Here is a 27,577-nt window from a genome sequence, read left to right as displayed (position 1 = left end):
ACTGTATTTAATCAACCTGTACTTTTAGGTCTATTTTATTGAACTTGGAGGAAGGTATTTTTAAAATTATTACAGACCTGTGTTCAATATACTGCTTCTCAAATCTGTGATTTACTTGATGATGAGCTCTTAATCAGGAACACACTGTACAATTTTAACATTGTTTCCATGAGAAATTATTACCAATTATAACCACCTCCTGAAGGATATGATTTCCAGCAATATCTTGTAGTGATGAGCACAGGTTGCTACTCTGTTGCATGGAGAAATGAACCTAGGTAAAGAAAAGAACGGCCCAGGAATTCTGATTCAGTTCAGTGTATTTTGGAGGCAGGGTGTTAATCCTAGTTCTAGTAACATGGCCTTTGAGACTTCTGTGACCTCAACTGATCCATCCAAGAAAGAATTCAATTAGATGACCTCTAATGTCCTTCCTAGTTCTAAAGATCTATGACTCCAAGAGGTGAATGCATAGATGGTCACCATGCAGTATGAGATAGAGCAATGTGAGTGATTGCATACCCAGAGAACAAAGAAGTCATTGTCCTAGAATCTTAGTTCTCGAAGAAACCTGTTCAGGAGACTATTGCATCGTTCTGCTGAAGATTGAAGTGTATAATCAGAGTTCATACTTTGGAAGTCCACTGAGTCATAGAAAGCTAGTGTTGTCTTTTCAATCTCTATGAAGTAGAGAAGATAGAAACCAAGTGGGAGAGGAACACAGAGAATTTGGTGATGAAAGGAGAATACGAACGTGTGAAATATTTCATCTATTTATAAAAAATGGAACAAAATACAGAAAGTTGGGGCTTCCCTGGTGGTGCAGTGGTTGAGCGTCCACCTGTCGATGTAGGGGACATGGGTTCGTGCCCTGGTCTGGGAAGATCCCACATGCCGCGGAGCGGCTGGGCCCGTGAGCCATGGCCGCTGAGCCTGCGCGTCCGGAGCCTGTGCTCTGCAACGGGCGATGCCACAACAGTGAGAGGCCCAAGTACAGCAAAAAAAAAAAAAAAAAAAAAAAATACAGAAAGTTGATACAAAGATAAACTTTTAAAAGCTAAGGAGGTTCTGACTTATTTAAAGGAGGCAATTAAAATAATCAATAAAGAAAAATGTAACTAATAATTAATAGTCAAACAACAGGACTAAAAGAATACACAGATAGAAAAAGAGACAAAATGGTAGCAAGTTTAGAATGAAAGTGGCAAATAAAATTGAAAAATTAAAGTCTTCAGCGTTCTTAAGGGCTCACTTGTCAGAAATTTTTATCACAATCCACAGTTCTTCATTTCTACGATCAGATATGGTAAGGAATAGATAATTCTCAATCTAGAAATAAAAGGAAACTATACAAAGTAAGAACCTACTCTAACTAAAAATAGAGTGGCAAGTGAAGAGTTGAAAGGGGAAGAGGAGGGCAAGTGATTTAAAAGGAAAGTTTTCTCTAAGGCTGATCCCACTGGGCCTCTTTCCAACACTGACCCCAAAACTCAAAGGTTTAGCTTGGATACTGTGAAGAACTTACATTGTACAAGCATGAAATGGGCAGCATTACCTTCCTCTATTCAAAGAAGATGGGTAGGAGTGGGAGCGGATGAGTGGGAGATGACATTTTTAAATTCATAATTTTTAAAACATATGTAATTCTCAGACCTCTAGGGATTATCATAGCTGCTACAGAAGGTAGGTTACATGGCTTTCCCTGGAATTATGTCTTCCTTTTGTTTATCAAAGCATTATTAAACAAAATAACTGCTTGCTTTTTCAGCTATGCAAATATATTTCAAGACATAAAAGTGAAGAAATATAAGAAATTAGAGGACCTCAGAAACCTCAAAGAATTCATATTAAGCCAAAAGAAAAGGAAAGTCTAAGGCAGGTAGTCCTGAGTTTTGCTGCTACAGTCGTGATAAGCCAGTATAAAACAGTACAAAACAAAAACTGTAGCAAAATAATAAAAACAACCCTTATCTTTCTAGCTCTGTTCGTTTAAGTTTAACATTGTGGGAATTCAGTAAGGTGTAGGGAAAGCATCCTGTGCTTCAGAAGACTCCACATCTGTAGCTGAAATCCTGAGCCACTGCTAGACCAGCTGCACAGCCCGGGAAGTTTCTTCACCTCTCTAAATGTGACTACGCACTGGGGAAGCAGGGATAATAATTCCAATCTCACAAGGTTTTTGTGATTAAAAGAGATATTTTATATAAAACATTTGACACACAGAGGTTAAAACAAAAAACCCAAAAATTAAGTTCCTGCTGTTATAAGTTATAAGCTGTTCAGAGCTCAACATTCAAAGCCCAAACCATACTCCCTGAATATAACTGTGAGTGTTTCTGACAACTCTTTCTGGCTTTGATTAATTTTTTCTTTGGTAGTGAAACTGCTCCACTAAGGTGATAAAATCAGCAGCTGTAACTCGAAATAGACTTTTTTTGTCTTAAGAAAACCCCAAAGCTTTGACATCTGAGCATGATCAAAGAGTAGAAGTATCTAGAATGTTAACTCTCATATTGGTTGCTACACTTATTTTTTTCCCACATATCAATCAATGATTTCTTGAGTTTGACAAATAAATTTGAAAATGACAAATATGTCAATAGAAAAATGAACAAAGAAGATGAACAGAGAAAGAAAAACTTTCAATAAACATGAAAAGCTTTAATCTCATTAATAATCAAAACAGGAAATTAATACAAAGACATAATTTTTATTTAAAATTATTTTGTAAATTATAACAACCAGAAATGACAAGAGGGGATCAATTAATTTCACCTTTACACACAGTTGATGGAGTATCATTTGGTACAAACTTGGGAGTACAATCTGACATATCTGTCTCAAGAGTCCTAAAAATGTTTATCATCTTTGCGGTTGCATTTCCACTTCCTCTATATGAAATAATCAAAAAAAAAATTTTATTTAAGATTTCCATTGCGGAATTATTATTCACAAAAGTGAAAAATGGAAATAACCTAAATATCCCCAAATCAAAATGTTTAAATAAATTTTGATAATACATATGACAGCATAATACTCTGTTTTTAATAATATTTAATTAGAGTAGCTCACTATAGATATTAAATGAAAAGTAGAGTCATAAAACATCTAGGATATGATCTTAATTTACATAGAAATAAAGATTAGGAGGAAAGAAAACAAAATAGTAATAGTGGTTATCTCTGAGGTATCAAACTAAAGATGATTTTTACATTTTTGAACACTTTTCCCTAATTTCCTATAATGAACACATATTAATGCTATGATCAGAAACTAACAAAAAAGTTTTGTTAAAATCACTTTTTGCTCTGTTAAAATATTTAGTTCATAGGGAGTGCCTGAGGATATCATAGGGATATCTTCAGTCAGCTCTTCTGCCTATGCCTTTAAAATAACACTGATGGCAGAGTCTGGCATTCACCCACATGTGTGCTGCCATGTTACCCCATTGCTTACAGCAACTCTATTTTCAAGTCCAAAAATTGTAATTTGTGCTCTGAAAATAGGCTAGCATATTTGAAAGCAGGGCTATCCCTGAAAATTCAGATATATGAATATCACATAATGACTCCCACTCTACACTGGAATCTTACCTGATCTCGAGGACATAAACCAACACACTAGTGTAGCCTGATGATCTTTCTACAACATTTCCTCTCATCTTTTAATTTGTCTTAGAAGAGTGTCAAAACCAGCAAGGTGACTTTCTCTGACTGTGTAGAAGACAATCAAGAAAATGCTGACTGCCCACTATGTGCATGACACTGTATTAAACAAGGGGTACCTCTAACCTGACTCAGCAAAATAAGGTTTGTTAATGCATTAATGGGTCTGTGTATAGACTGCAGATGTAAGCAAAATTCTCCATAAGCAAGCTTAATGCTATAGTAAACCAGCAAAAAGAGCCAAAGCAGCCCATAAGTGCTCTCTTGTAGGTGATAAATGACCTTTCAAGTTGAACCAAATGCTTTCACCTAAAAAAGCAGGTGAGCAATGCCACATTTACAACGGGCTTTATCTGTGTATGGATAACAACCCTCAGTTGCAATTTCCTTTGCTAAGAGAAGAAATCACTACTCCCCGCTAATGAATGAAACACAGCCTTATGTACCCTAATTTGATTTCATTTCTGTCTACCTTATGCTATTTTACAGACTGAAGATGATACACACAAAAAAACATTTTAATATGTACAGACATCCCTTACTTACATGGAAGTTATATAACAAAATAAATCAATTACTTGTAATTTTTAATTTTTTGTTTCTTTAATCAATGTTACAAATGCACATGATAAAAAAAAAAGTAGTATAGGAAGAATTAAAATGAAAAGAATCTGTCCAGTCTCACTTCCCAGAGGCACCCATTTTTAACTATTTTTGTTCTTGTTTTTAGGATACTGTCTTAGGGCATTAACTCTAAAAATAGAGTGCTGTTCTTGATTAACCAATTTGAACAACTATCTGCTGACTTCCTGATTTATATTAAGACTCCCTAGTTCATACACATGCATTCCAATTTGGGAAGCAGGGTCCAGTTTATTGAGGTGTAATTTACATATGGTAACATTCATCCTTTTTAGTATACAGTTTTATGAGTTTTGACAACTGCAGTTCAAATTTCCCCCCAAATTCCCTATACAGCTTGTTAGACAACTCCTCCTGCTACCCCAGCCCATAGCAAACAATGTTGTTTTCTGTTATACATTTGCCTTCTCTAGAATGTCAAATGAATGTTGCCTTTTGAGTCTGGCTTCTGCCATTTGCCTGAAGGCATTTGAGATTCATTCATGTTGTTGCATACAACCAAAGTTCATTGAATGAGGATGGATCTAGAGATTATCATACTAAGTGAAGTAAGTCAGAGAGAGAAAGACAAATATCATATGATATCACTTATAGGCAGAATCAAAAAAATATGATACAAATGAAGTTATTTACAAAACAGAAATTGAGTCACAGATGTAGAAAACAAACTTATGGTTACCGGGGGGAAAGAGGGTGGGAGGGATAAATTAGGAGATTGGGATTGACATATACACACTATTATGTATAAAATAGATAACTAATAAGGACCTCCTGTATAGCACAGGGAACACTACTCAATACTCTATAATGACCTACGTGGGAAAAGGATCTAAAACTGTATGTATAACTGATTCACTTTGCTGTACAGCAGAAACTAACACAACATTGTAAATCAACTATACTCCAATAAAAATTTTTTAAAAAATGTTTAAAGTTCATTGAATGAATGCTCAAGAGTTTGTTGATCCATTCACTAGTTAAAGGACGTATTTCCCAAGTTTTTGCTGATTTGGAACAAGTCTGTAATAAACATTAATATACAGATTTTTATATGAAATGTTTCATTTCTCTTCTCTAAATATCTAGGAGTGGGATTAGTACATTTTACAGAAAGTGTATGTTTAACTTTATAGAAAGTTACCAGTGTTTTTCAAAGTGGCTGTACCATTTATATTCCCACTGGTAATGTATGAGAGTTCTAGGTATTTAGCCTTCCTGACAGCACTTGGTATTTTTATCTTGTTTTTTGTTTGTTGTTTTGTTTTATTTTGGTTTTTTCACCACTGGAACAGGTGTGTGGCAGCATGTCGTGGTTTTAATAAGCGTTTCCTCATTTTTTGGTGTGCTTATTTCCATTCAGATATCTTCCTTATACCTGTTCAGGTCTTTTGCCCACTTCTTATTGGGTTCTTTGTTTCCCTGTTATTGAGTCCTGAGAATTCTTCATATATTCTGATTCAAGTGCTTTATCAAACATGTGTCTTGCAAATATTATCTCCCGGCTTTCAGCTTGTCTTTTCATTCTCTTAGCAGCACCTTTCAAGGAATAAAAGTTTTAAATTTTGATAAAGTCCAATTTATCAATATTTTCTTTTATGGATCATGGTTTTGGTGCTCTCATCTAAAAAATGTTGCCTAACCCAAGATCACAAGATTTTCTTCTATGTTTTCTATTAGAAGTTTTTATAGTTTTAGATGTTATTTTTACATGTATTACCCATTCTGACTTAACAATTATAACCATGTCAGTCATGTTTTGAGGTTCTTTATTCTTTTTTTTTGCCTATTTTTCTAGCATCATTTGTTGAAAAGATTGTCCTTTCTCTACTGAGTTGCCTTTATACTTTTGTAAAAAATCAATTGATCATAATGTGTGGATCTATTTCTCATTTCTTTATTCTATTCCATTAACCAATATTCCTCTCTCCTTTTGCCAGTAATGCACTGTCTTAATTATTGTAGATTTATAAGCCTTGAATCGGGCATTGTGAGGTTCCAACTTTGTTCTTCTTTTTCAAAACTGATTGGTTCTTTTAGCTCATTTGCCTTTCCATATATAGTAATTTTTTTTAAAAGTTTGGTGAATTCTGCAAAACTCCCTGCTGGAATTTTGATTGGGATGTTGACTGTGATTACACTGAATCTACAGACTTATTTGTAGATAGCTGACTTATTAACAACATTGAGCCTTCAATTCTGTAAATATAGTATATCATTCCATTTATTTAGGTCTTTGAATCTTTCAACTGTGTTTTACAGTTTCCAAAATACAGATTCTCCACATATTTTGTTAGATTGATACCTAAATATTACATGGATTTTTAAATGCTACTGTAAATGGTTCCTTTTTTCCAATTTCTAATTTTTCATTGCTACTACATAAAAAGACAATTGATTTTTTTATACTGTGTATCATGCAACCTTGAACTTAAACAAGAACTTATTGGTTCTAATAATTTTTTGGAGATTCTTTAGTATTTTAATATATAAAATCAAATCATCTGTGAATAAAGAATTTTTGTTTATTCCTGTCTAATCCATATGACTTTTATACAGTTTTCTTACCTTAATGCATTGGCTAGGACTTTACATTTGGTATTTATTAGAAGTAGTAAGAACAGACATCCTTGCCTTGTTCCCACACTTAGTGAGACGCATCCAGTCTTTCACAGCTAAGTACAATGTTAGCCGTAAGTTTTCTGAAAAAGCTCTTTCTCATGTTAAGAAAGTTCACCTTCTATTCTTAGTTTGGTGAGAGTTTTTAATTACACTTTTTTTTTTTTTTTTTGCGGTACGTGGGCCTCTCACTGCTGTGGCCTCTCTCGTTGTGGAACACAGGCTCCGGACGCGTAGGGTCAGCGGCCATGGCTCATGGGCCCAGCCGCTCTGCGGCATGTGGGATCTTCCCAGACCGGGGCACGAACCCGCGTCCCCTGCATCGGCAGGCAGACTCTCAACCACTGCGCCACCAGGGAAGCCCGAGAGTTTTTATTATAGATGTGAGTGCTGTCATCTGGGTTTTGTGCATCTATTGATACTGTCATATTTTTATTTTCTTTGGGCTACTGAAATGGTGAATTGTAATAACAGATTTCTGAATGTCGAAAGTCTTGTATACCCAGGTAAAACCCCACTTGATCATGATGTATTACCCTGTTATTATATTGTTGGATTCAATTTGATATTTTGTTGAAGTTTTTGCATCTCTATGAGAGATACTGGTCTGTAGGTTTTTTTCATTGAGATGTCTTTACCTAGTTTTGGTCTCAGTGTAATGCTGGTCTTATAAAACGAACTGAAAAGTGTTCACTCTACTTCCATATTCTGAAAGAATTTGTGGAAATAGACATTATTCTTCTTAAAATGTTTTATAGAATTCTCCAGTTAAGCCATCTGGGACTGGATACTTCTTTGATAAAAGTTTTCAAGCTTTGAGCTATGAAATAAATCCCTCTGACTATTCAGTTACTTCTTGAGTAAACTTGGTAGTTTGTACTTTTTAAGAAATGTGTTCATAACCCTCCTACACTGTTGGTGGGAATGCAAGTTGGTACAGCCACTATGGAGAACAGTATGGAGATTCCTTAAAAACACTATCGATAAAAATAGAGATATTATCATATGATCCAGCTGGATCTATATGATCCAGAAATCTCACTCCTGGGCATATAACCAGAGAAAACCATAATTCAAAAGGATACATGCACCCCAGTGTTCATTGCAGCACTATTTACAATAGCCAGGACATGGAAGCAACCTAAATGTCCATTGATGGAGGAATAGATAAAGAAGATGTGGTACATATATATACAATGGAATATTACTCAGCCATAAAAAAGAATGAAATAATGCCATTTGTAGTGAGGTTGATGGACCTAAAGTCTGTCAGTGAAGTGAAGTCAGTCAGACAGAGAAAGACAAATATCATATGATATCACTTATATGTGGAACCAAAAAATGGTACAAATGAACCTATTTCCAAAGCAGGAACTGAGTCATGGATGTAGAAAACAAACTTATGGTTACCAAGGGGGAAAAGTGGGAAGGGATAAATTGGGAGATTGGAACTGGCATATACACACTAGTACATATAAAATAGATAACTAATAAAAACCTAGTGTACAGCACAGGGAGCTCTACTCAATACTCTGTAATGACCTATATGGGAAAAGACTCTAAAAAAGAATGGATATATACATATGTATAACTAATTCACTTTGCTGTACAGCAGAAACTAACACAACATTATAAATCAACTATACTCCAATAAAAAAAATCAAAAAAAAGAAATGTGTTCATTTATCTAAATATCCTAATTGTGAGCATAAAAATGTTTGAAATATTCCCTTATTTTTATGTATGTAGGGTCTATAGTGATGTCGTCTTTCACTTCTGACATTGGTAATTTGTGTATTGCCCTTTTCCTTGGTAAATCTAGATAGAGGTAAACCAATTATATTGATCTTTAAAAACAAAGTTTTTGGTTTCCTTGATTTTCTTTAACGTTTTTTCTATTTCTAACTTCCTTGGCTTCTCTTCTTACCTTTATTTCCTTCCTTCTGTTTGCTTTATTTGCTGTTCCTATAAATTTCACTCTAATCACTGCTTTGGGTATAGCCCACAGTTTTTGATATGTTGTGTTTTCATTTCCTTCCATTAAAAATATCTAATTTTTCTTTTGACTTTTACTTTGATCCATGAGTATTCAGAAGTTTATTGCTTAATTTCCAAATATTTGGGGATTTTCCAGGTAGGCTCCTGTTGTTGATTTCTAGTTTACTTCCATTATGTTCAAAGAAAATACCCTGTATATTTTAAGTTCTTTTAAATTTATTAGGTTTGTTCTATGACCCACAATCGATCTATGTGGATTAACATTCTATGTGCACTTTAAAATGATGTATATTCTGTTGTTGATAGGAATGTTACACAAATGTCAATTAAGTCAAGTTGGTTAAAAGTATTTTTCAGACCTTATATATTCTTACTAATTTTTGGTCTGCTTATTTTATCAATTATGAGAGGGGAGTGTTGAAGACTCAAAATTTAATTACGGATTTGTCTTTTCTCCTTTCAGTTCTATCAATTGTTGTTACACGAATTTTGAAGCTCTGTATTTAGGTGCATACGCATTTAAGATTATCATATCTTCTTGGTTAGTTATCTCCTTTATCATTATGGAACATCCCTTTCAACATTCCATTTTCTGAAGTCAATTTTGTAATTAAGATAGTCACTCCGGTTTTCTTATGATTATTGTTTGCATGGTACCACTTTTCTCATTCTTTTACATTTAACCTATTTGTGTCTTTATAGTTAAAGTGCATTTCTCATATTGAAAGTGAGTTTTTTATAGCCAGCATATAGTTAGTTCTTGTTTGTTTTTTCAATTTGATAGTCTCATCTTTTTAATTACTGTATTTAAACCACTTGCATTTAATGTGATTATGGATATGGTTGAATTAAAATCTACCAACTTGCTAGTTTCTTTCTATTTGTTCCATCTATGTTTGGTGCCTTTGCCATTTTGTCATCATGTTTTGGGATTTAAAATTTTTCATTTTATTTTATGTACAGTACTTGTTTCTTATTTATACCTTAATATTTTAATTTACACTTTACTATTTTAGGCATTGCCCTTGATTGTAAAATATACATCTTTAATTAATTATAGTATAACTTCAAATAATACTATATAACCCTTCACATATGAGAAACTTAACAATTGTATATTCCCATTTCCTCCTTCCCATCCTTTGTGCTGAAGCTGTCATACATTTTATCCATACATATGCTATAAAATCACAGAGAATTGCTACTATTTTTGTTTCAGAGAGTCAATCATCTTTTAGAGTGATTAAAGTTAAAGAAAAATTTATTTTATATTTATCTTCATTTTAGCCATTTCCAGAGATCTTTACTTCACTCTGTGGATACAAGTCTCTGATGTTGTATTCATTCTGTCTGATAAAGTTACTTTAACATTTCTTGTAATGCAGGTCTTGTGGTAATAAATTCTCAGTTTTTATTTGCCTGAAAATGTCTGTTTCTCCTCCATTTTAAAGGATAACTTTATGTGGTATGGAATACTGAGTTGACAGTTTTATACTGTACTTTAAAGTTGTCACTTTATTGTTTTCTGATTTGCATAGCTTCTGATGAGACATCTGCTTTAATTCTTAACTTTGTTCCTTTGTATGTTATAGGTCTATTTTATTTGGGCTTCCTTCAAGATTTACTCTCTATCTTTGAATCTGATCAATTTGTATATGATATGTCTAATAGTGTGGGGTTTGGAAGGAGAAATATTTATCCTGCTTGGGCTTCTTTGAGTCTCTGTGATTGATGATTTGATATCTTTCATTATATTTGGAAAATTATTCATCAATCTCTTCAAATATTTCTTCTATCCCATTCTCTTTTCCACCTGATTCCATTTACACATATGTTATGCCACTTGATATTGTATTACACCTCTTGGATGCCCTGTTTTTGTTCTTTTCATTCTTCCGTCTTTACCTCCTGACACCTTCCACTTTTGTGTAATGACTTTATAATAGTAAAATTACATAATTATAAGGTAATTTCTATTGTTCCATCTTCAAGTTCATGATTCTTTCTTCGGCTGTGTTAAGTCTACTGATAAGCACATCAAGAACATTCTTCCTCTCATGTTTCACATCTAGCATTTCCATTTGACATTTTCTTACACTCTATCTTTCTGCTAAAATGCCACATCTGTTCAGGCATATTTTTTTCTCATCAGGCATACCGTAACATGGTGCTTTATTTCTACTAAACATAAAATCAGGAAACAGAAGCAAACAAATGAAATAAACCACCTAATCAGTTTTAAAACATAAAAATGGGCTCCAGGGTAGAGTAGAATCTAGGACAACAGTATTTTAGAAAATAAAATTGAAAAGAATAAATAATGCCAAAAGCACACAGTAAATGAAACCTGTTTCAAGCAAAAAGACTAAATTAAAAATAAAAACTTTCAGGCACTTCAGGGAGCACAAGAAGCATGTATTAAGCTGAGCAAGTTGTGAATAGGGAGGAATTCAACACCTGTTTGGGAAGCCTTTTCCATTTAGGACTCATAAACCAAGCTCTGTCATTTAAGCTTTAATCCTTTGAAAAAACAAGCCTTTATCAATAAAGGTGCCTCACTCTGTCAATTTTCTTTCACTTGGGATGGCACTCAGAGTGCAAATGATGTTCATGCATATTTTTCACCTTTTCCACACAGCTTTTAATCACAGTTATTTTTAATTCCCTGTATGATAGTTCCAATATCTGCATCACATCTAAACTAGGTTCTATTGAGTGCCCTGTCTCCGGACAGTAAGGTTTTTTCCTTGATTATTTGTGTTTCTAATAATTTTTGGTTGGTGTCAAGTATAATCATACTATTGGTAAATGTAATCATATTATTATATGGTCTTTACATTAAAGTAGGAGATGTCATGGGATAAAGAGGGGAGTAAAGTAGGAAGAATGAAGTGTCAGGTATAAAGAGTGAAGTATGAAATAGTACAATATTGACTCAAAGTAAACATTAAGTTAAGAAAGAATACAGTTAGGTCTAGAGTAACCTAATTTATTATTATTAATTTTAGGTTACTCTAGATACACTAAAAATAACAATAATTAAAACAGAGTGTAAATAAATCCATAAAGGAAATAAATGGAATATGCCCCAAAAATGATCAAACAAAAAGAAGGCAAAAGAGAAGAAACAGAGGAACAATAGAAAGAGAGACAAATAGCAAGATGGTAGGCTTAAATCCATATCAATTATTACACTAAATGTTAATGGACTAGCCATTTAATTTGATGCAATATCTGCACCAAATTAAATGCAGATATTGTCATATCGTTAAAGGATAAAAATCAAGAACCAACTGAACATTATATACAAAGGGTGCACTTCAAATATAAAGATACAGATGGGTTGTAAGTAAAAGGATGGGGAAAATATACATGCAAATATGAAGCATGGTTATAATAATATCAGAGAGAATAGACTCAAGACAAGAAGTATTACTGAGATGAAGAGAGAGACTTTATAGTAATTAAATAGTCATTGCATCAGGTAGACAGACAACTCTAAATGTGTATGTGTCTAATAAGAGAGTTTCAAAACACATGAAATAAAAACCGACAGAAATAAAGGGAGAGAGAGACAAATCCACAAGTACAGTAGGAGATTTTTAACACTCCCCTCTCAGTAAAAATGTGATGATGTGAACAACACTATCAACAAACTTTACCTAATTGGCATTTACAAAGCAACACACTCAGCAGCCAAAACTAATCTACAGTGAAAAAAATAAGAACAGCAAATGCTTTTGGGAGTATGGCATTGAGAAATGACTGGGTAAGGACATGAGTAAACTCATTGTGGTGACGTTTAACATTAACATCTTGAAGAAGATTAAGTGACTGCATTTCTCAACACCAAGAATGCCCACATAAGACTTGTGAATGTCATTATATGTAAATGTTTCATCAAAAGAGGATAGTGTTGTGTTTGCTAGTGTTTGCAAATATTGAATTTGTGTAATAACATGCATGCTGAGGTACTTAGAGAATAGTGTACTGCTACTTGTAATTTATTTAAAAATGCATCAAAAATAATATGTATTAATGAATAGAGAGATAAATGGATGTATATGGACAAAGCAAATATAATCTAGTTGGTGAATGTATCAGTAGTAACTATAAAATTCTTTCAATTCCAGTGTATGAAAAGCTTAATAATAAAATTTTGAGAAAAATGAAAATAAAAGCTTTTCCAGAAAACAAAAATAGATTAGAAATGGATAAAGAAGATGTGGTATACATATACAATGGAATATTACTCAGCCATAAAAAGGAACAAAATAATTTTGCAGCAACATGGATGGATCTAGAGATTGCCATACGAAGTGAAGTAAGTCAGACAGAGAAAGACAAATATCACATGATATCACTTATATGTGTAATCTAAAAAAAAATGGTACAAATGAACTTATTTACAAAACAGAAGTTGAGTCAAAGATGTAGAAAACTAACATATAGTTACCAGAGGGGAAAGGGGAGGGAGGGACAAACTGAGAGATTGGGATTGACATATACACACGACTATATATAAAATAGATAACTAATAAGGACCTACTGTATAGCACAGGGAACTCTACTCAATACTCTGCCATGACCTATATGGGAAAAGAATCTAAAAAGGGTGAATACATATGTATAACTGATTCAATTTGCTGTAGAGCAGAAACTAACACATTATTATCTACTCCAATAAAATAAAATAAAATAAATGTATTGTCATCAGAACTGAGCTACAAGAAATGTTAAAAGAAGTTCTTCAGGCTGAAAGAAAGTGACACCAGTTGTAAATTCAGATCCACACAAAATAATGAAGAGCAATAAATGGAAATGATAAATAGGTGGGTAAACGCAAAATACCACATTCATTTTTTTCTTCTATTTTTTTTGGGCTGCGTTGGGTCTTTGTTGCTGCGTGTGGGCTTCCTCTAGTTGTGGCAAGCAGGGGCTACTCTTCATTGTGGTGTGCAGGCTTCTCATTGCTTCTCTTGTTGCGGAGCACAGGCTCTAGGTGCACGGGCTTCAGTAGTTGTAGCACGTGGGCTCAGTAGTTGCGGCCTGCGGGCTCTAAGGCACCCGAGCTACAGTAGTTGTGGCGTGAGGGCTCAGTAGTTGTGGTTCACAGGCTCTAGAGCTCAGGCTCAGTAGTTTTGATGCACGGGCTTTGTTGCCCCGTGGCATGTGGGATCTTCCTGGACCAGGGATCGAACCTGTGTCCCCTGCATTGGCAGGCAGATTCTTAACCACTGCACCACGAGGGAAGCCCCCACATTCATTTTTTAATTCACTTAAAGGTAATTACATCAACTATACTTCAATGGAAAAGTTAATAAAACTAAAAACAAATAAATAAAATTAAATATTTAAAGCCAAAATAATAACTTGTCCCATGGTTTATAAAATATTTAGAAGTAAAATATATGAGATTAATAGCACAAAGGACAAGAAGACAGAAATGGAAGAATATGATAATAATGTTCTTAGATTAAACTCTGATAATTTAAAGATGGATGTTATAAATCTTGCAGTAATCACTAAAAACAAAGAGATGTAGCTTATAAACTAGTATTAGAAATAATATAAGGGCTTCCCTGGTGGCGCAGTGGTTGAGAGTCTGCCTGCTAATGCAGGGGACGCGGGTTTGAGCCCTGGTCTGGGAAGATCCCACATGCCGCAGAGGAACTGGGCCTGTGAGACACAATTACTGTGCCTGCGCGCCTGGAGCCTGTGCTCCGCAACAAGAGAGGCTGCGATAGTGAGAGGCCCACGCACCGCGATGAAGAGTGGCCCCCACTTGCCACAACTAGAGAAAGCCCTCGCACAGAAACGAAGACCCAACATAGCCATTAATTAATTAATTAATTTTTAAAAAAGAAATAATATAGAATACTAACATTTAGTCAATTAAATGAAGGCAAAAAAAGGAAGAAAGAGAAGGAGAGATATAAACATAATAAGATGACAGATTTAAACATAACCACATTGATAAATGCATTAAATGTATATGGTCTAAACACTGCATTTAAAAGACAAGTATGGAAGACTGGATGAAAAACAATACCTAACCATTTGCTCTCTTCAAGTAACCATCTATACACATACATAAACACACACATACACATATACATATGTATATATTACGTATATGTACATGTATAAATGTATGTATGTACACATAAAGTTAAAAATATGAGGATGGGAAATCTATAACATGCAGACATTCAGCACAAGATAGCTGGAATAGCTATATTAATAGTAAAAAAAGGATAGATATACAAATATTAAGCATAGCTGGGATGTCTATATTAATTTTGACAGAGTAGACTTTAAAGCAAAGAATACTGCCAGTGATAAAGAAAGACATGTCATGATAATAAATATTATCAGGGATAAAGCAAGTGGTTTCCTAATGCTGAATATACATCAAGAGGACATAATAATCTTAATGTGTATGTACCCATTAACAAACTTTTCAAATACATAAAGCAAAAATTGGAAAAACTAAAAAGAAGAATAGCTGAATTCAAATGTAAGTTGAAGATGTCAACAATCCTCTCTCAGTGATTGATAAAATAAGAAGACAGAATATCAGTAAAGATATAGATGACTTGAATAACATGTGAAGCAACTTGACCTGAATAACATTTATAGAACACTCCACCCTACAACAACAGAATACATATTATTTTCAAGTGCATGTGGTACATTCACCAGGTCAGACACATGCTAGGTTCTGAAACAAATAAAAATGAAATTTAAAAAACTGAAATCATACAGCTGATGTATTTTCATCCCCAATGGATTTAAATTAGAAGTCAATAATAATATGATCTGGAAATTCCCAAAATATTTGGAAATTAACCAACAGATATCTAAATAACCCACAGGTCCCAGAAAAATCACAAAAACTAGAAAATATTTTGAACTCAATGGTAACAAAAACACAGTACAGCACAATTTATGGATGAGCTGAAGCAGCTGCTGAGAAGGAAATTTAGAGCTTTAAATGCTTATAGCAGAAAAGAAGGAAGGTCTTAAGTGAATGACTTAAGAAAGAGTCAGCAAACTATGGCCCACTGGCTGTCCCACTTGTAAATAAAATTTTATTGAAACACAGCAACACCTATTTATGTATTGTCTATGCCTGCTTTTATACTACAATGGTAGAATTAAGTAGCTGCAGCAGAGACTGTAGGGTCCATAAGAGTAAAATATGTACTATCTGCCCCTATAAGAAAAAGTTTGTCAACTCTTGATCTAAGGTACCAACTTAAGAAGATAGAATAAAAAAGAATAAATTCAAAGTAAGTAGAGAAAAGAAACAGTGATGATAAGAGCAGAAAACAATTGAAGGAAAAAAACAACAAAGAAAATCAATAAAACCAAAAGTTTTTTATTTGAAAGAAATCAATAAAATCGATAAACCTCCAGCTAGACTGATCAAGGGAAAAAGAAAGAATATTCAAATTCTCAATGTCGGGCTTCCCTGGTGGCGCAGTGGTTGGGATTCCGCCTGCCGACGCAGGGGACGCGGGTTCGTGCCCCGGTCTGGGAAGATCCCATATGCCGCGGAGCGGCTGGGCCCGTGGGCCATGGCCGCTGAGCCTGCGCGTCTGGATGACTGTGCTCTGCAACTGGAGAGGCCACAGCAGTGAAAGGCCCGCATACCGAAAAAAAAAAAAAAAATTCTCAATGTCAAGAATATAAGAAGGGACAGCACTACAAATACTATAGGTATTAAAAAGGTAATAAGGAAATATTATGAAAAACTATGATAAAGACAATATCCAAAGGAGAGTTCAGGAAAACTAACTCTAAAGGAGCATCTCATCTTGATTTGTCACAGTAACTCTCAATCCTTTTAAAGAGGTCCAGCTGTTTTAACAAAGTCAACTTTCTTCTATGTGCAAAAAAGCAATGCCTTTTAATATAATATAGCTAATATATCTAGAGAACAGCTGTATCTAGAGAACAGCTATAAAAGGGAGAGAGGTTCATTCAACTATGCATTTATTATTCTGTAAGGAATCTTCTGCTAATCATATAATTATTCTTTTTTCAGTGTTTCAAATTTAGAGTGTATTGTCTATTTCCTGGAAATACACACTCTTGATTCCAAGTGGAATTTGAGTGAGAATGCAGTCTCACTATGATTTTAGAGAGGCAAAGGTTCACAGTGTAGATCTTTACTCTTGAAGAGAAATAATGGGAATGGAAAGAAGGAAAAAACACATTTCTAGGGGATCAGGCCAGGAAAATGTCATCAGATAAAGTTATGAGATGTGATGAGTTAATATTCTTTAATATATTTTGGCTCTGTTTGAAAACAATCTGGCTCCTGAAAGCTGTGTTAATCTGGATTACCACCCTCTGAGTTAACATCTCTAAGATAAGCATGCACTTATGAAACTAAACATTTTGCGTTAAAATGATGATTGTCCAGATCCTGATGGATTAGATTTTTTTCTAATCTGGTTTTTGACCAAAGTATTAATTCAATCATGGCACTGAATGAAAAATGTATAAGGAACTTAATCAGCATACAGAGATGTAGCATCTATCTCTGTCATTTTACTTTAGCATGAGACAAGAATGATAAAACAGATTAGAAGAAAATATATGTGTTTCACTTTCAAAATTAGAGAACCTAATCATTTTCTTGACGTGAAAAGTTTAATGAAAAAGTAGACTGATCTAATTTGGGATGCTTAAGTCACTGGCAAATTTAAATTGTTTTAAAAAAACTAATAAGCCAAGCTCTTGAGTCATACGGAATGATTCACCCATGAATTCTTGAGGGGATTAATTTAAAACAGTTCCGAAGAAACAGCATCTTCACATACCTACTCTAAAAAAACCAGAAGAGAACAACAGAAAAGGGAAATTATTCTAGAGGAGAAAAAGGGAAGCATCAGGACAGAATAGAACCTTGTTAGCCTGGTTGGCCAATCAGAGCAGATGAATTCAAGAGCCACATGATAAGGCAAAAGAGTGAAAAATAATGGAGTATTGGCTTCTATGAAAATAAAGTCTTCCTTGTCTCTTTCACACTCCTACTCACCTCCTCCCTCTCTTTTACTTTTTGCTGGATCCCTAAGTGAGAGGAGTAGTGATCTGTATTGTTCAGGTTCCAGGGAACCGAGAGACCCACGCGCTTCAGGGATCCAGCTTTCAAAGAACATGAAAGGCACAGGGCTCATGGTCATGTCCCTGTCTCCTACTTCTTTTCATAGCAAGCGTGGGAAGGGCAGGACCTGCTTCCTCATAGAAGAGAACCAGCCACCTAACTCCACAGACACTCCATCTTTCCCCACTTAGCAGTCACCCCTGAGATTATGGCCTAGAACTCCTGTCAGAGCTGCCATGAAGGTTGAACTACCATGAGCTACTGGAGATAGAGGTCCCCTGCTTTGTCACTCTGGCTTCATCCATGCATTGCAAGACCTTTTGTTGGTAGCGTAGTGTCAGGATCCAGGATTCTGACTTATCATAACCTCCCTTTCTTTATCCTAGGCTATTTAGTTGTTCAAAGTTTAGAAAAAGGGAGAATATTAGAGTTCTGCCATGGAATTTGCAGCCAAAGTACCAGGCAACAACAAAAAAAAGTTACCTTGCCTTATTTTCCCTCCCTTTTCTAGATGCCCCACTTAGTAAGCCATCTTAGACTGGAGGAGAGGCACAGCTGAACCAAGACAGTATTTAGGTATTCCTAGGTCCCTTAACAAAAGAGTAATTTCTTTTTTTTATTATTATTATATTTACTTTTTAACAGCTTTATTGAGATAAAATAATATACCATACAATTTGTCAAAGTATGTAATTTGATGGCTTTAGTACATTCATATAGTTGTGCATCTATCTTGAATTTCTATATCATTTATGAACATATCCCAATATTATCCCAATTTTTTTTAATAAATTTATTTATTTATTTTTGGCTGCATTGGGTCTTTGTTGCTGCACGCGGGCTTTCTCTAGCTGCGGCGAGCAGGGGCTAATTTTCATTGTGGTGTGTGGGCTTCTCATTGCAGAGCACAGGCTCTAGGCGCACAGGCTTCAGTAGTTGTGGCACATGGGCTCAGTAGCTGTGGCTCACGGGCTCTAGAGCACAGGCTCAGTAGTTGTGGCGCCCGGGCTTAGTTGCTCCGTGGCATGTGGGATCTTCCCAGACCAGGGCTCGAATCCGTGATCCCTGCACTGGCAGGCGGATTCTTAACCACTGTGCCACCAGGGAAGTCCTATCCCAATTTCTTAAACAATGTAAAGATAAACCTTGAGATTTTTAGTATTTGCTGTGAAAATTTTAAAACATGAAATCCCAATCGATAAAAAATCCAGAAAAAGATATAAAAGATAAGGAATGATAAATACACACTCTGTGCTTAGAACTTTTCCTTTTTTTCCTATTTAGTTCTGTTTTCCATTTACATTTGAAAATTAATCCTATTGTTTATTTATTAAAACAAACTCTTTCTATTCATGTGAACATATCTGTTTGAGTTTTTAATGATCCATGCCTACAGTTCACTTATAGGACACTTTTCCCGTGCAAACCTCAAAATGAAGCCAATGCTAATTATTTGGTAGCAGGTCGAGACTTAGCTAGAGCAGGAACTAAACATCCTCTGGCTGATATTTATGTATCCCTGTCCCTCTCCTGAAGGACTCAAGATCATTCTTTTAGGAAGATGCTCTGGAACCATAAACTGTCAGATTATCAGGTCCTGTGTGACCCTAGTTGTTCTCCTCTCTTCTAACCTTTCCTTATTTACAATAAGAGATGCAAGTTCTGCCAAGAAAAATACAACAACCTGGATCTCAGCTGCTGCCTAGAAGTTTTTTAAAGAGAAACACATGAATGTTTGTTCAAAAGGAAAACACAGTTGGCCCTCTGTAGCCACAGGTTCCGCATCTGCAGATATAACCAACCAACTCCAGAGAGTTCCAAAAAAGCAAAAGTTGAATTTGCCATGCACTGGTAACTCTTTACATAGGTTTTACATTATATTTACAACTATTTACATAGTGTTTACACGGTATTGAGTATTATAAGTAATCTAGATGATTTAAAGTACAATACATGGGAGGATGTACGTAGATCATATGTAAATACTACACCGTTTTACATAAGGGACTTGAGCATCCTCAAGTTTCAAATTTCAGTATCCCGGGGGTCCTGGAACCAGTCCCCCTGTACTCTAAAAATGCATTTGAAAGCAACAATCACATTCAAAAGACCATAACTTTGGGCAAAACCAACTGCTTTCACGTAACAATAAATATTTGCAGAGAGTCTAGAGAGTATTGTTTCTTTTTCACACATCCTTTTATGTTAAGGTACTCATGTAAGATTAGGAAAGGCTGGGTATCCCCCTCTGTTGACTCAGAAGGACATTCAGTGCCAAGACTTGGAAGTGATCTATTCAGAGATACACATGGGGATGGCAGCAAAGCTAGAACAGAAGTTTTAAGAGATGAGAACTAGAAAATAAGTGTATTCTCTAATGCAAGAGCCGGGAATACATATATCTGAAGCAGTTCATCTCACCACAATATTTATTTAATGTTGGGCTGCCAGATAAAAGTACAGACTACCCAGTTAAACTAGAATTAAACAGCAATTAATTTTTAATATATATATGTCCCATGTCATATTTGTAACCTACTTATACTAAAAAATTATTTGTTATTGTTTATCTGAAATTCAATTTAACTGGGCATGCTGTGATTCACTAAATCTGTGACTGTATTTAATGTGTCTTTTAAAATTATCTAAAGGGAGTTCCCCGGTGGTGCAGTGTTTAAAAATCCACCTGCCAATGCAGGGGACATGGGTTTGATCCCTGGTCCAGGAAGATCCCACATGCCGCAGAGCAACTAAGCCTGTGTGCCACAACTACTGAGCCTGTGAGCTACAACCACTGAGCCCATGAGCCACAAATACTGAAGCCCACACGCCCAGAGCCCGTGTCTGCAACAAGAGAAGCCACCACAATGAGAAGCCCGCGCACCACAACAAAGAGTAGCCCCCGCTCGCCACAACTAGAGAAAGCCCACACCCAGCAATGAAGACCCAATGCAGTCAAATAAATAAATTATATTTAAAAATAAATAAGTAAAAAAAATTATCTGTAAATGCCTTTGGCTTTAGATTTTTAATCTTCAGGTCAGACTGAACTCCAGATTCACAAAACCAATTGCTCACATGACATCTCCACCCCAGTACCGATGAGACATTTAACACTCAACATACCCAAAACTGAGCTCCAGCTCTCCTCCACCGTGCCCCACCTCTCCCCAGGCCTGCTCCACCTGCAGTCAGCCTCACCTTACTTAATGGTCTATTCCTCTATTGCTTGGGTCAAAATTTTGTGTCATCCTTTGCTCCTCTCTTACTCTCACACCTCAAATCCTGTATTTTTGCGTCATTGTAGAAAATCGGAGGAACTCTCTATTTTATACTTCTGTAAGTTTGAGGCTAGAAAACAGGTTCAGGCAGTACAATCAATGAAGAAATACGCTCCCAAGGACTTCTGCACAGAGTTTCTCCTAGTCCAAAGAAGTCTCTTTTTTGGAACCAGGGAGCCTCTTGCTACACTTGTGTCAATCAACCAATAAATGACCATGCTTAAAGAAGGGCAAAGGTGCCATCTTTTGCATTATAAATTCAGTCCAAGGCTTTCACTTTTACTTCCAGCACAGTTTAAAATGTATAGTAGGAACTGCTAACTGCTGTTAAGTGGGGGGAAAAAAAAAACTCACTACCTGAAACCCCTACCCCACTCTGGTTATTAAATGCAACAGTTATCTTTTCACCTTTAGAGTAACAGCATCTAGCTTTCTGGACTCTTAATAATCCTTTCTAGCCAGAAGACAAAGGAGTTTCATGAAATTAGTAGAAAATATACAATGTGTAAATCTGTATAATGTCCAAGTCCAGCTTCAAATTTGAGAACTCCAGGGCATTTTCTGGCAATTCTTTGTTTAATACACATGATAAATGTTGTGAGGTCATGTCAGGTCTTTCTTATCAACATCAAGGAACCCAGAAACTAGATAATTAGAGCAACACAGAGCAGCCTAATTTTTTTAGCCAGTCCAGACCAATAAATAGTTTCTCTAAGTTTCCACCAGACCAGCAGTTACCCTTTGAGATTTTCACCAAGGAGCAATGATTTCTACTCTGCTGTCAAGGCTTGACATACCTAAGGTGCTAGAGATGCTGGGGAAGAACAGCCAAAGCAAAAAGGGTTTATTCGTTCATCAATATCTTCAGATATTTAAGGTCCTAGGCTTGGTGCTCAACAGAGCCAAGTTGGAAAGTAGTGTTTTCTGTCATGTGGTTTTGCTATGTCACTGTCAATAGCAACTTATCATATAACATGTCAACAATGGCATGTACATCTCCAAAACATGGTAAATATGATTAACAATGCAATTTGTAAAAGTGACCAGGTCAAGGGTTTCCCTGGCGGCGCAGTGGTTGAGAGTCCGCCTGCCGATGCAGGGGACAGGGGTTCGTGCCCCGGTCCGGGAAGGTCCCACCTGCCGCGGAGTGGCTGGGCCCGTGAGCCATGGCCGCTGAGCCTGCGCTCCACAATGGGAGAGGCCACAACAGTGAGAGGCCCACGTAACGCAAAAAAAAAAAAAAAAAGTGACCAGGTCAAAGATAATGAAGGTAGCCACATGAGAAAACAATTTAAAAGATTAAATAAATAAATAACCTTGACTCCCTCGATCAAATAATCAAAGATTTGTATAAAAAAATAAGAATCAAAAATGTAGATTGCAATATACTTTTTTTTTCCTGTGGGACACAAAGAGGAGTAAAATTTCTTAAACAGGTTTCAGAATGATTGCATTCTACATAGAAAAGTTCATCGTTAAAGTTCAATTTTGATAAGTCCTTCTCTACTGTATTGCCACATTATTTCCATATCAGGCATTTTTCTTAGCCTTCAAATTTTAAGGAAACAATCAAATTTGAATGGATGATCTATTGTACATTTCAATGTCAAAAGTTTCCATGCCTTTTTAAGAACATAGCAGGCAGGGCATGTGTTTCCTATTTTGCTATGCCCAGAGTCTCTGAAATCTTCTAATGATTCTGTCATACAACAAAATATACCTTTCAAGCTAGATAAAAAATAATTGAGTCTATTTTTTTAAATGTCTGCAACAAAGCTATTAGCTCCCTGAAATAAACAGGGTTTGTACAGATAGCCTTCAGAGGCAACTTCACAGGTGTCCAGTTAAAACTGTGATCTCCAGAAGACTTTGTGTGTGTAAATTCTACTAAGTCATCAAGAGCACTTTGAGTATTCCAAGTTAGTGGAGTTTCTGCCCATTTCTCATAAAGACCTTCCCATAGTCATTCTTCTTCCCAGTGATGAATTTACTAACTCTGAATGCAAATACTTCCCTTTATCCCATCATCTTCCTGACAAGTCTCTGGGTAACTGCTTCCTAAAAGGCTGTGCCTTTTCAAAGATAACTGAAATGTTTTCATTCTAATATTGTATCAACTGATCACTTCCAACAATCAAATTTTCATTTGAATATTGTATTTGGTGAGTCTCTCAGACCATCTGAAACACTGAATCTGCACGTGACAGCAATCATACTATTCAAAACATTCTCGTGCACATGTCACTAAGAGGAAAACTACCTACCCTGGAGTATAGCTATTAATGTCAAACAGACTGTCATCGGAGAAAACAAAAATGCATCAAAATCAGCTTCAGACAAAGTACAGCCCTACGGAAAAACACCAGGTTTTTATGTGCAAATGTCTTAAATGTCTGATTGACATGTTTAAAGAATGAGTTAGCAAGGAATCTGCTCCTGGTCTCTCTCCATAACCCAGAATAATGTGATAATGAAAAGAATTTTAGAGTTAAAGGGCTCTTCATCATAGCACACTATATGCATTTGCCCCAGTTTCTAGTAAACATTATGAAGAAATGTTTAATTTCTAGCTTGGGCCGAGGGCTCTATTTAGCCTATCAAAGCACAGACCTGTCATAAACGCTGGGACTCTTGCCAGAATTTTTTTTCCCTGCAGCTCTTAGTAAAGATCATACCTCGAAAGCATTGTGCCTCGCAAACCACGCAGATTTAAGCTCCCACTCCCGCCTACAGAGCTTGGCACCAGCGGCTTTTGAGGTATCCCTCATCTCCTAAAACTCTGACTGAATCGCCACCACCACTCCCCACTCTCCCACCACCACCGTGTCGTCATCCTTGCTTAGCTCTCCGGAGCTCAGCACGGAGCGTCCCCCAAGCCCCTGCAGAGTGAACTCACGGTGCCACCCAACTCCCAGCCCTGCACACACCCACAAACACTCTCCTACTCCCTCCGCTACAATCTGCCCCCAAATGTGTCACCCACCTCACCCCTAATCCCATACCCCAACGTCCCTGGAGCTCTTCCCCCTCCTGGTGGCTTCATCCCCAACACACCTGTCTACCCTGCTGGCCGACTTCAGGTGCCCACGCTGCGCCCTATCCCGCGCCCCTTCAATCTAACTGGCGCTTTGCACTCCGCCCCGAGGACGGTCAGTTCGCTCGGAGCACTTTCTTTCCCCACCCCTTGCCCACCCGCAGACTGCCCCCGACGCCCACCCTCACGGGCGCGGAGAAAGGGTCGCTTGTAGTACCTGCCGAGAGCGCGGCGGCCGCGACGAGCAGCAGGAGAGCCTGGCGAAGCGCGGCGCGGAACGCTCGGGTCATGGCCACCAGGCGCCGCGCCTGGGCTGCGAGGCCCCGGAGCCGAGCGCGACGGCCGGGGCAGCGCGGGCCGCTTTGAAGTTCCCGGGGCGCAGGAGGGAAGCACTGCCCGACACCCTTTTGAAGTGTGCGGTTGGCTCTAATCAGCGCGGGCGCCCCCCTCCCCTGCCTCCCCCATCCCCCGCCCCCGCGGCTGGCGGTGCGCGGCGCTCCAGCCACTGGCCCGGCAGCCCGGCTGGCAGGGGGGCGGGGGGGCGACAGAGCCCGCCCCTGCCGCGCCTCCGCCCCCTGGGCCCTCCGGCAGCCGCACGGGGCCTGCCGCAGCCCGGCTGGCGGGCAAGGGCGGCCCGCAGAAGAAGCAGTGAGATCGCAGAGAGGTGGGGGCGGGGGGGGGCGCAGGGGGAGGCAAAGAAAGCAGGTGGGGTGGCGCGGAGTCCCCAAGACTGGATACGCTGAGAAGGGCGTCGGACAGGAGGGAAAGCCCTACTGAGACTTCAGGAAGACTTAAACCCTGCAGCACTTGCTTCCTGTTGCTCCGCTGTATAGTCTCCTACAGAAGATCCACGCGTCCAGGTCTCGACACTCATTTGTTGTCCAGTGCCCTAAAGGTTTTCTAACTAGACTGAGCCCTGAAACATCCTGGGTATTCCTCCTGGCTCCTAACTCCGCCACGTCCTGGCTGTGCGCGCGTCTGTGGAAGGGCGCCCTCTCTGTCCAGCCCTGGAAATAACCAGGTGCCTCACTTCCTAGGCTACCTATAGTTTTGGCTTAACAAACTTCGTCTCTAATCTGATGCCTTCAAGTGACCCGCCCCCCCAAGAATGGCGACCGAAGCTGGACTACCTGCACCAGGTGATGTGGTCGTCTGCAATGTGTAATCCAGGTTTAGAAGGAAGTAGAGGACCCGTCCTATGCAAAATACTTAGCAAGTACAATTTCAGCAGTTGAAAAACTGAGGGGCGGGTTGGAATCATACACAAGCTTTAAGGGGAGGTGAAGAATGATTGAAAGTACTGCACTAGACACTTTGAGTAGTGTTTAAATCCCTGGGGCTTATCAAATGAGTGTGCTTCCCATGTGGATTGCGTTTGAAAATATAAGGGCAGCATTACCAATTAATAGAAATTAGCCTAAATTTAATCCAGGTATGTAGCTTGTACATTAAAGTGAATGGAATTACTTTTTTAAAGTTTTATTGGAGTACAGTTGATTTACAATGTTGTGTTAGTTTCAGGTGTACAGCAAAGTGAATCAGTTATACATATACATATATCCACTCTGTTTTAGATTCTTTTCCCATATAAGCCATTACAGAGTATTCAGTAGAGTTTCCTGTGCTATATAGTAGCTCCTTATTAGTTATCTATTTTATATATAGTAGTGTGTATATGTCAATCTGAATGGGATTATTTTAAACTGAACAACACAAAAAGCCAAGAATCCAGTGCTGGTGTTATTGCTGCTGTTAGGGGCCTCTTTGAAAAGTGATTGTCATATAAATGAATTGCTTTGGAGTAAGAGATATTACTTGCCTCTTCACCTACTTTAGCTCTAAATAGCACATCTATGGAAGACCTATGGTGAAATGCTGTATGCAGTTGACTTAATCAAAGAGTCACAGTATTGGGGGTGGGATATTTGTCGGACTTTGATGCATAATAGTGACAGTCTTGAGGATCTCACCCCCACCACCACCACCTTGTATGAATCAAAACATTCCTAAGCATAAAAAGACTTTGTTCTCATTTCATTCTGGATCCAAGCAAACAAATAAATCAAAAAAAAAAAATGGAGATCTGGGACAAGCCTGAGCCCTTCCAGACACCCACAAAACAGATGCTTTTTTTAAAAAAAGAAAAGAAAATGCTAGAACACATTATATTTTGGCTGACTTGGCTTGCTCATTATTTGGTAACTATACCCTAGATGGTGATCTACCATTGGATCATGAGACTTGGAGCCTAAAGATCAGGGCCTGCTTCCTCAAAAGTAAGTGGAACTTCGTTCCTCCCTATTTCTCAGAACCACGACAGGATTAAAAAGGGTAGTGAATGTGAACATACTGTCAAACCAAGGCATTATGCTAATGTCAGGTATTTACCCTCCACATATTTATTTTGTCTCTTGAATACAGTAAGCAATTTCCCTGCAAGTTGGAAAGCTCTCATCTTCTAAGAAAGCAAGGTTATTATCCCAAGAAGTCTGATACTGAATAACTTCAATATTCTAAATAAATTCAACACTTTCCTCTTAGTCTAATGGTGCATTGTCTGCTATGTTATCCACCAGCCACATGTGAGTAGTGAGCACTTGAACTGTGTCTAGTCCAAATTGACATGTGCTGTAAGTATAAAATGCATGCTGGGGCTTCCCTGGTGGCGCAGTGGTTGAGAGTCCACCTGCCGATGCAGGGGACACGGGTTCGTACCCCGGTCTGGAAGATCCCACATGCCGTGGAGCGGCTGGGCCCGTGAGCCATGGCCGCTGAGCCTACGCGTCTGGAGCCTGTGCTCCGCAACGGGAGAGGCCACAACGGTGAGAGGCCCGCGCAACGCAAAAAAAAAAAAAAAATGCATGCTGGATTTCAAAGACTTATTACAAAATAAGAATGTAAAAATATATCATTAATAATTTTATATTGCTTACATGTTGAAATGATAATATTTTGGATACATTGGGTCAAGTAAAATATGTTACTAAAATTAATTTCACCTCTTCCTTTTTACTTTTTAATATAGCTATTAGAAAATTTTAAATTATATGTGTGGCTCGCATTCTATCTCTATTGGACAATGCTGGTCTAATGAATCCTCCTCAAATGGCAAAAGATCATTACCTTTGTCTTAAGCACAGTATAATAAAGCCAAGTGTTGTTAAGTACCTTGCCAGACAACATGTGGCCAGCCAATGAAGGAAGCAGCAACTCTTGATATCTT

General features: G+C 37.3%; 1 protein-coding gene across 1 annotated transcript in view; it reads right to left on the bottom strand.

The window, feature by feature from the left end:
- Window positions 1-24,757, bottom strand: part of ACVR1C (activin A receptor type 1C) — a 92,447-nt gene extending 67,690 nt beyond the window's left edge. Inside the window, exon 1 of the mRNA XM_067741873.1 lies at window positions 24,572-24,757. Within this exon, the coding sequence (XP_067597974.1) occupies window positions 24,572-24,644 (73 nt within the window). The 5' untranslated portion in view covers window positions 24,645-24,757. The remainder of the gene's footprint in view (window positions 1-24,571) is intronic.
- Between the last annotated feature and the right edge of the window lie 2,820 nt (window positions 24,758-27,577).

This window comes from Pseudorca crassidens, chromosome 6 (assembly GCF_039906515.1).
Source record: "Pseudorca crassidens isolate mPseCra1 chromosome 6, mPseCra1.hap1, whole genome shotgun sequence".
Lineage (NCBI taxonomy): Eukaryota > Metazoa > Chordata > Mammalia > Artiodactyla > Delphinidae > Pseudorca > Pseudorca crassidens.
This window is presented reverse-complemented; position numbering and strand designations above follow the sequence as displayed.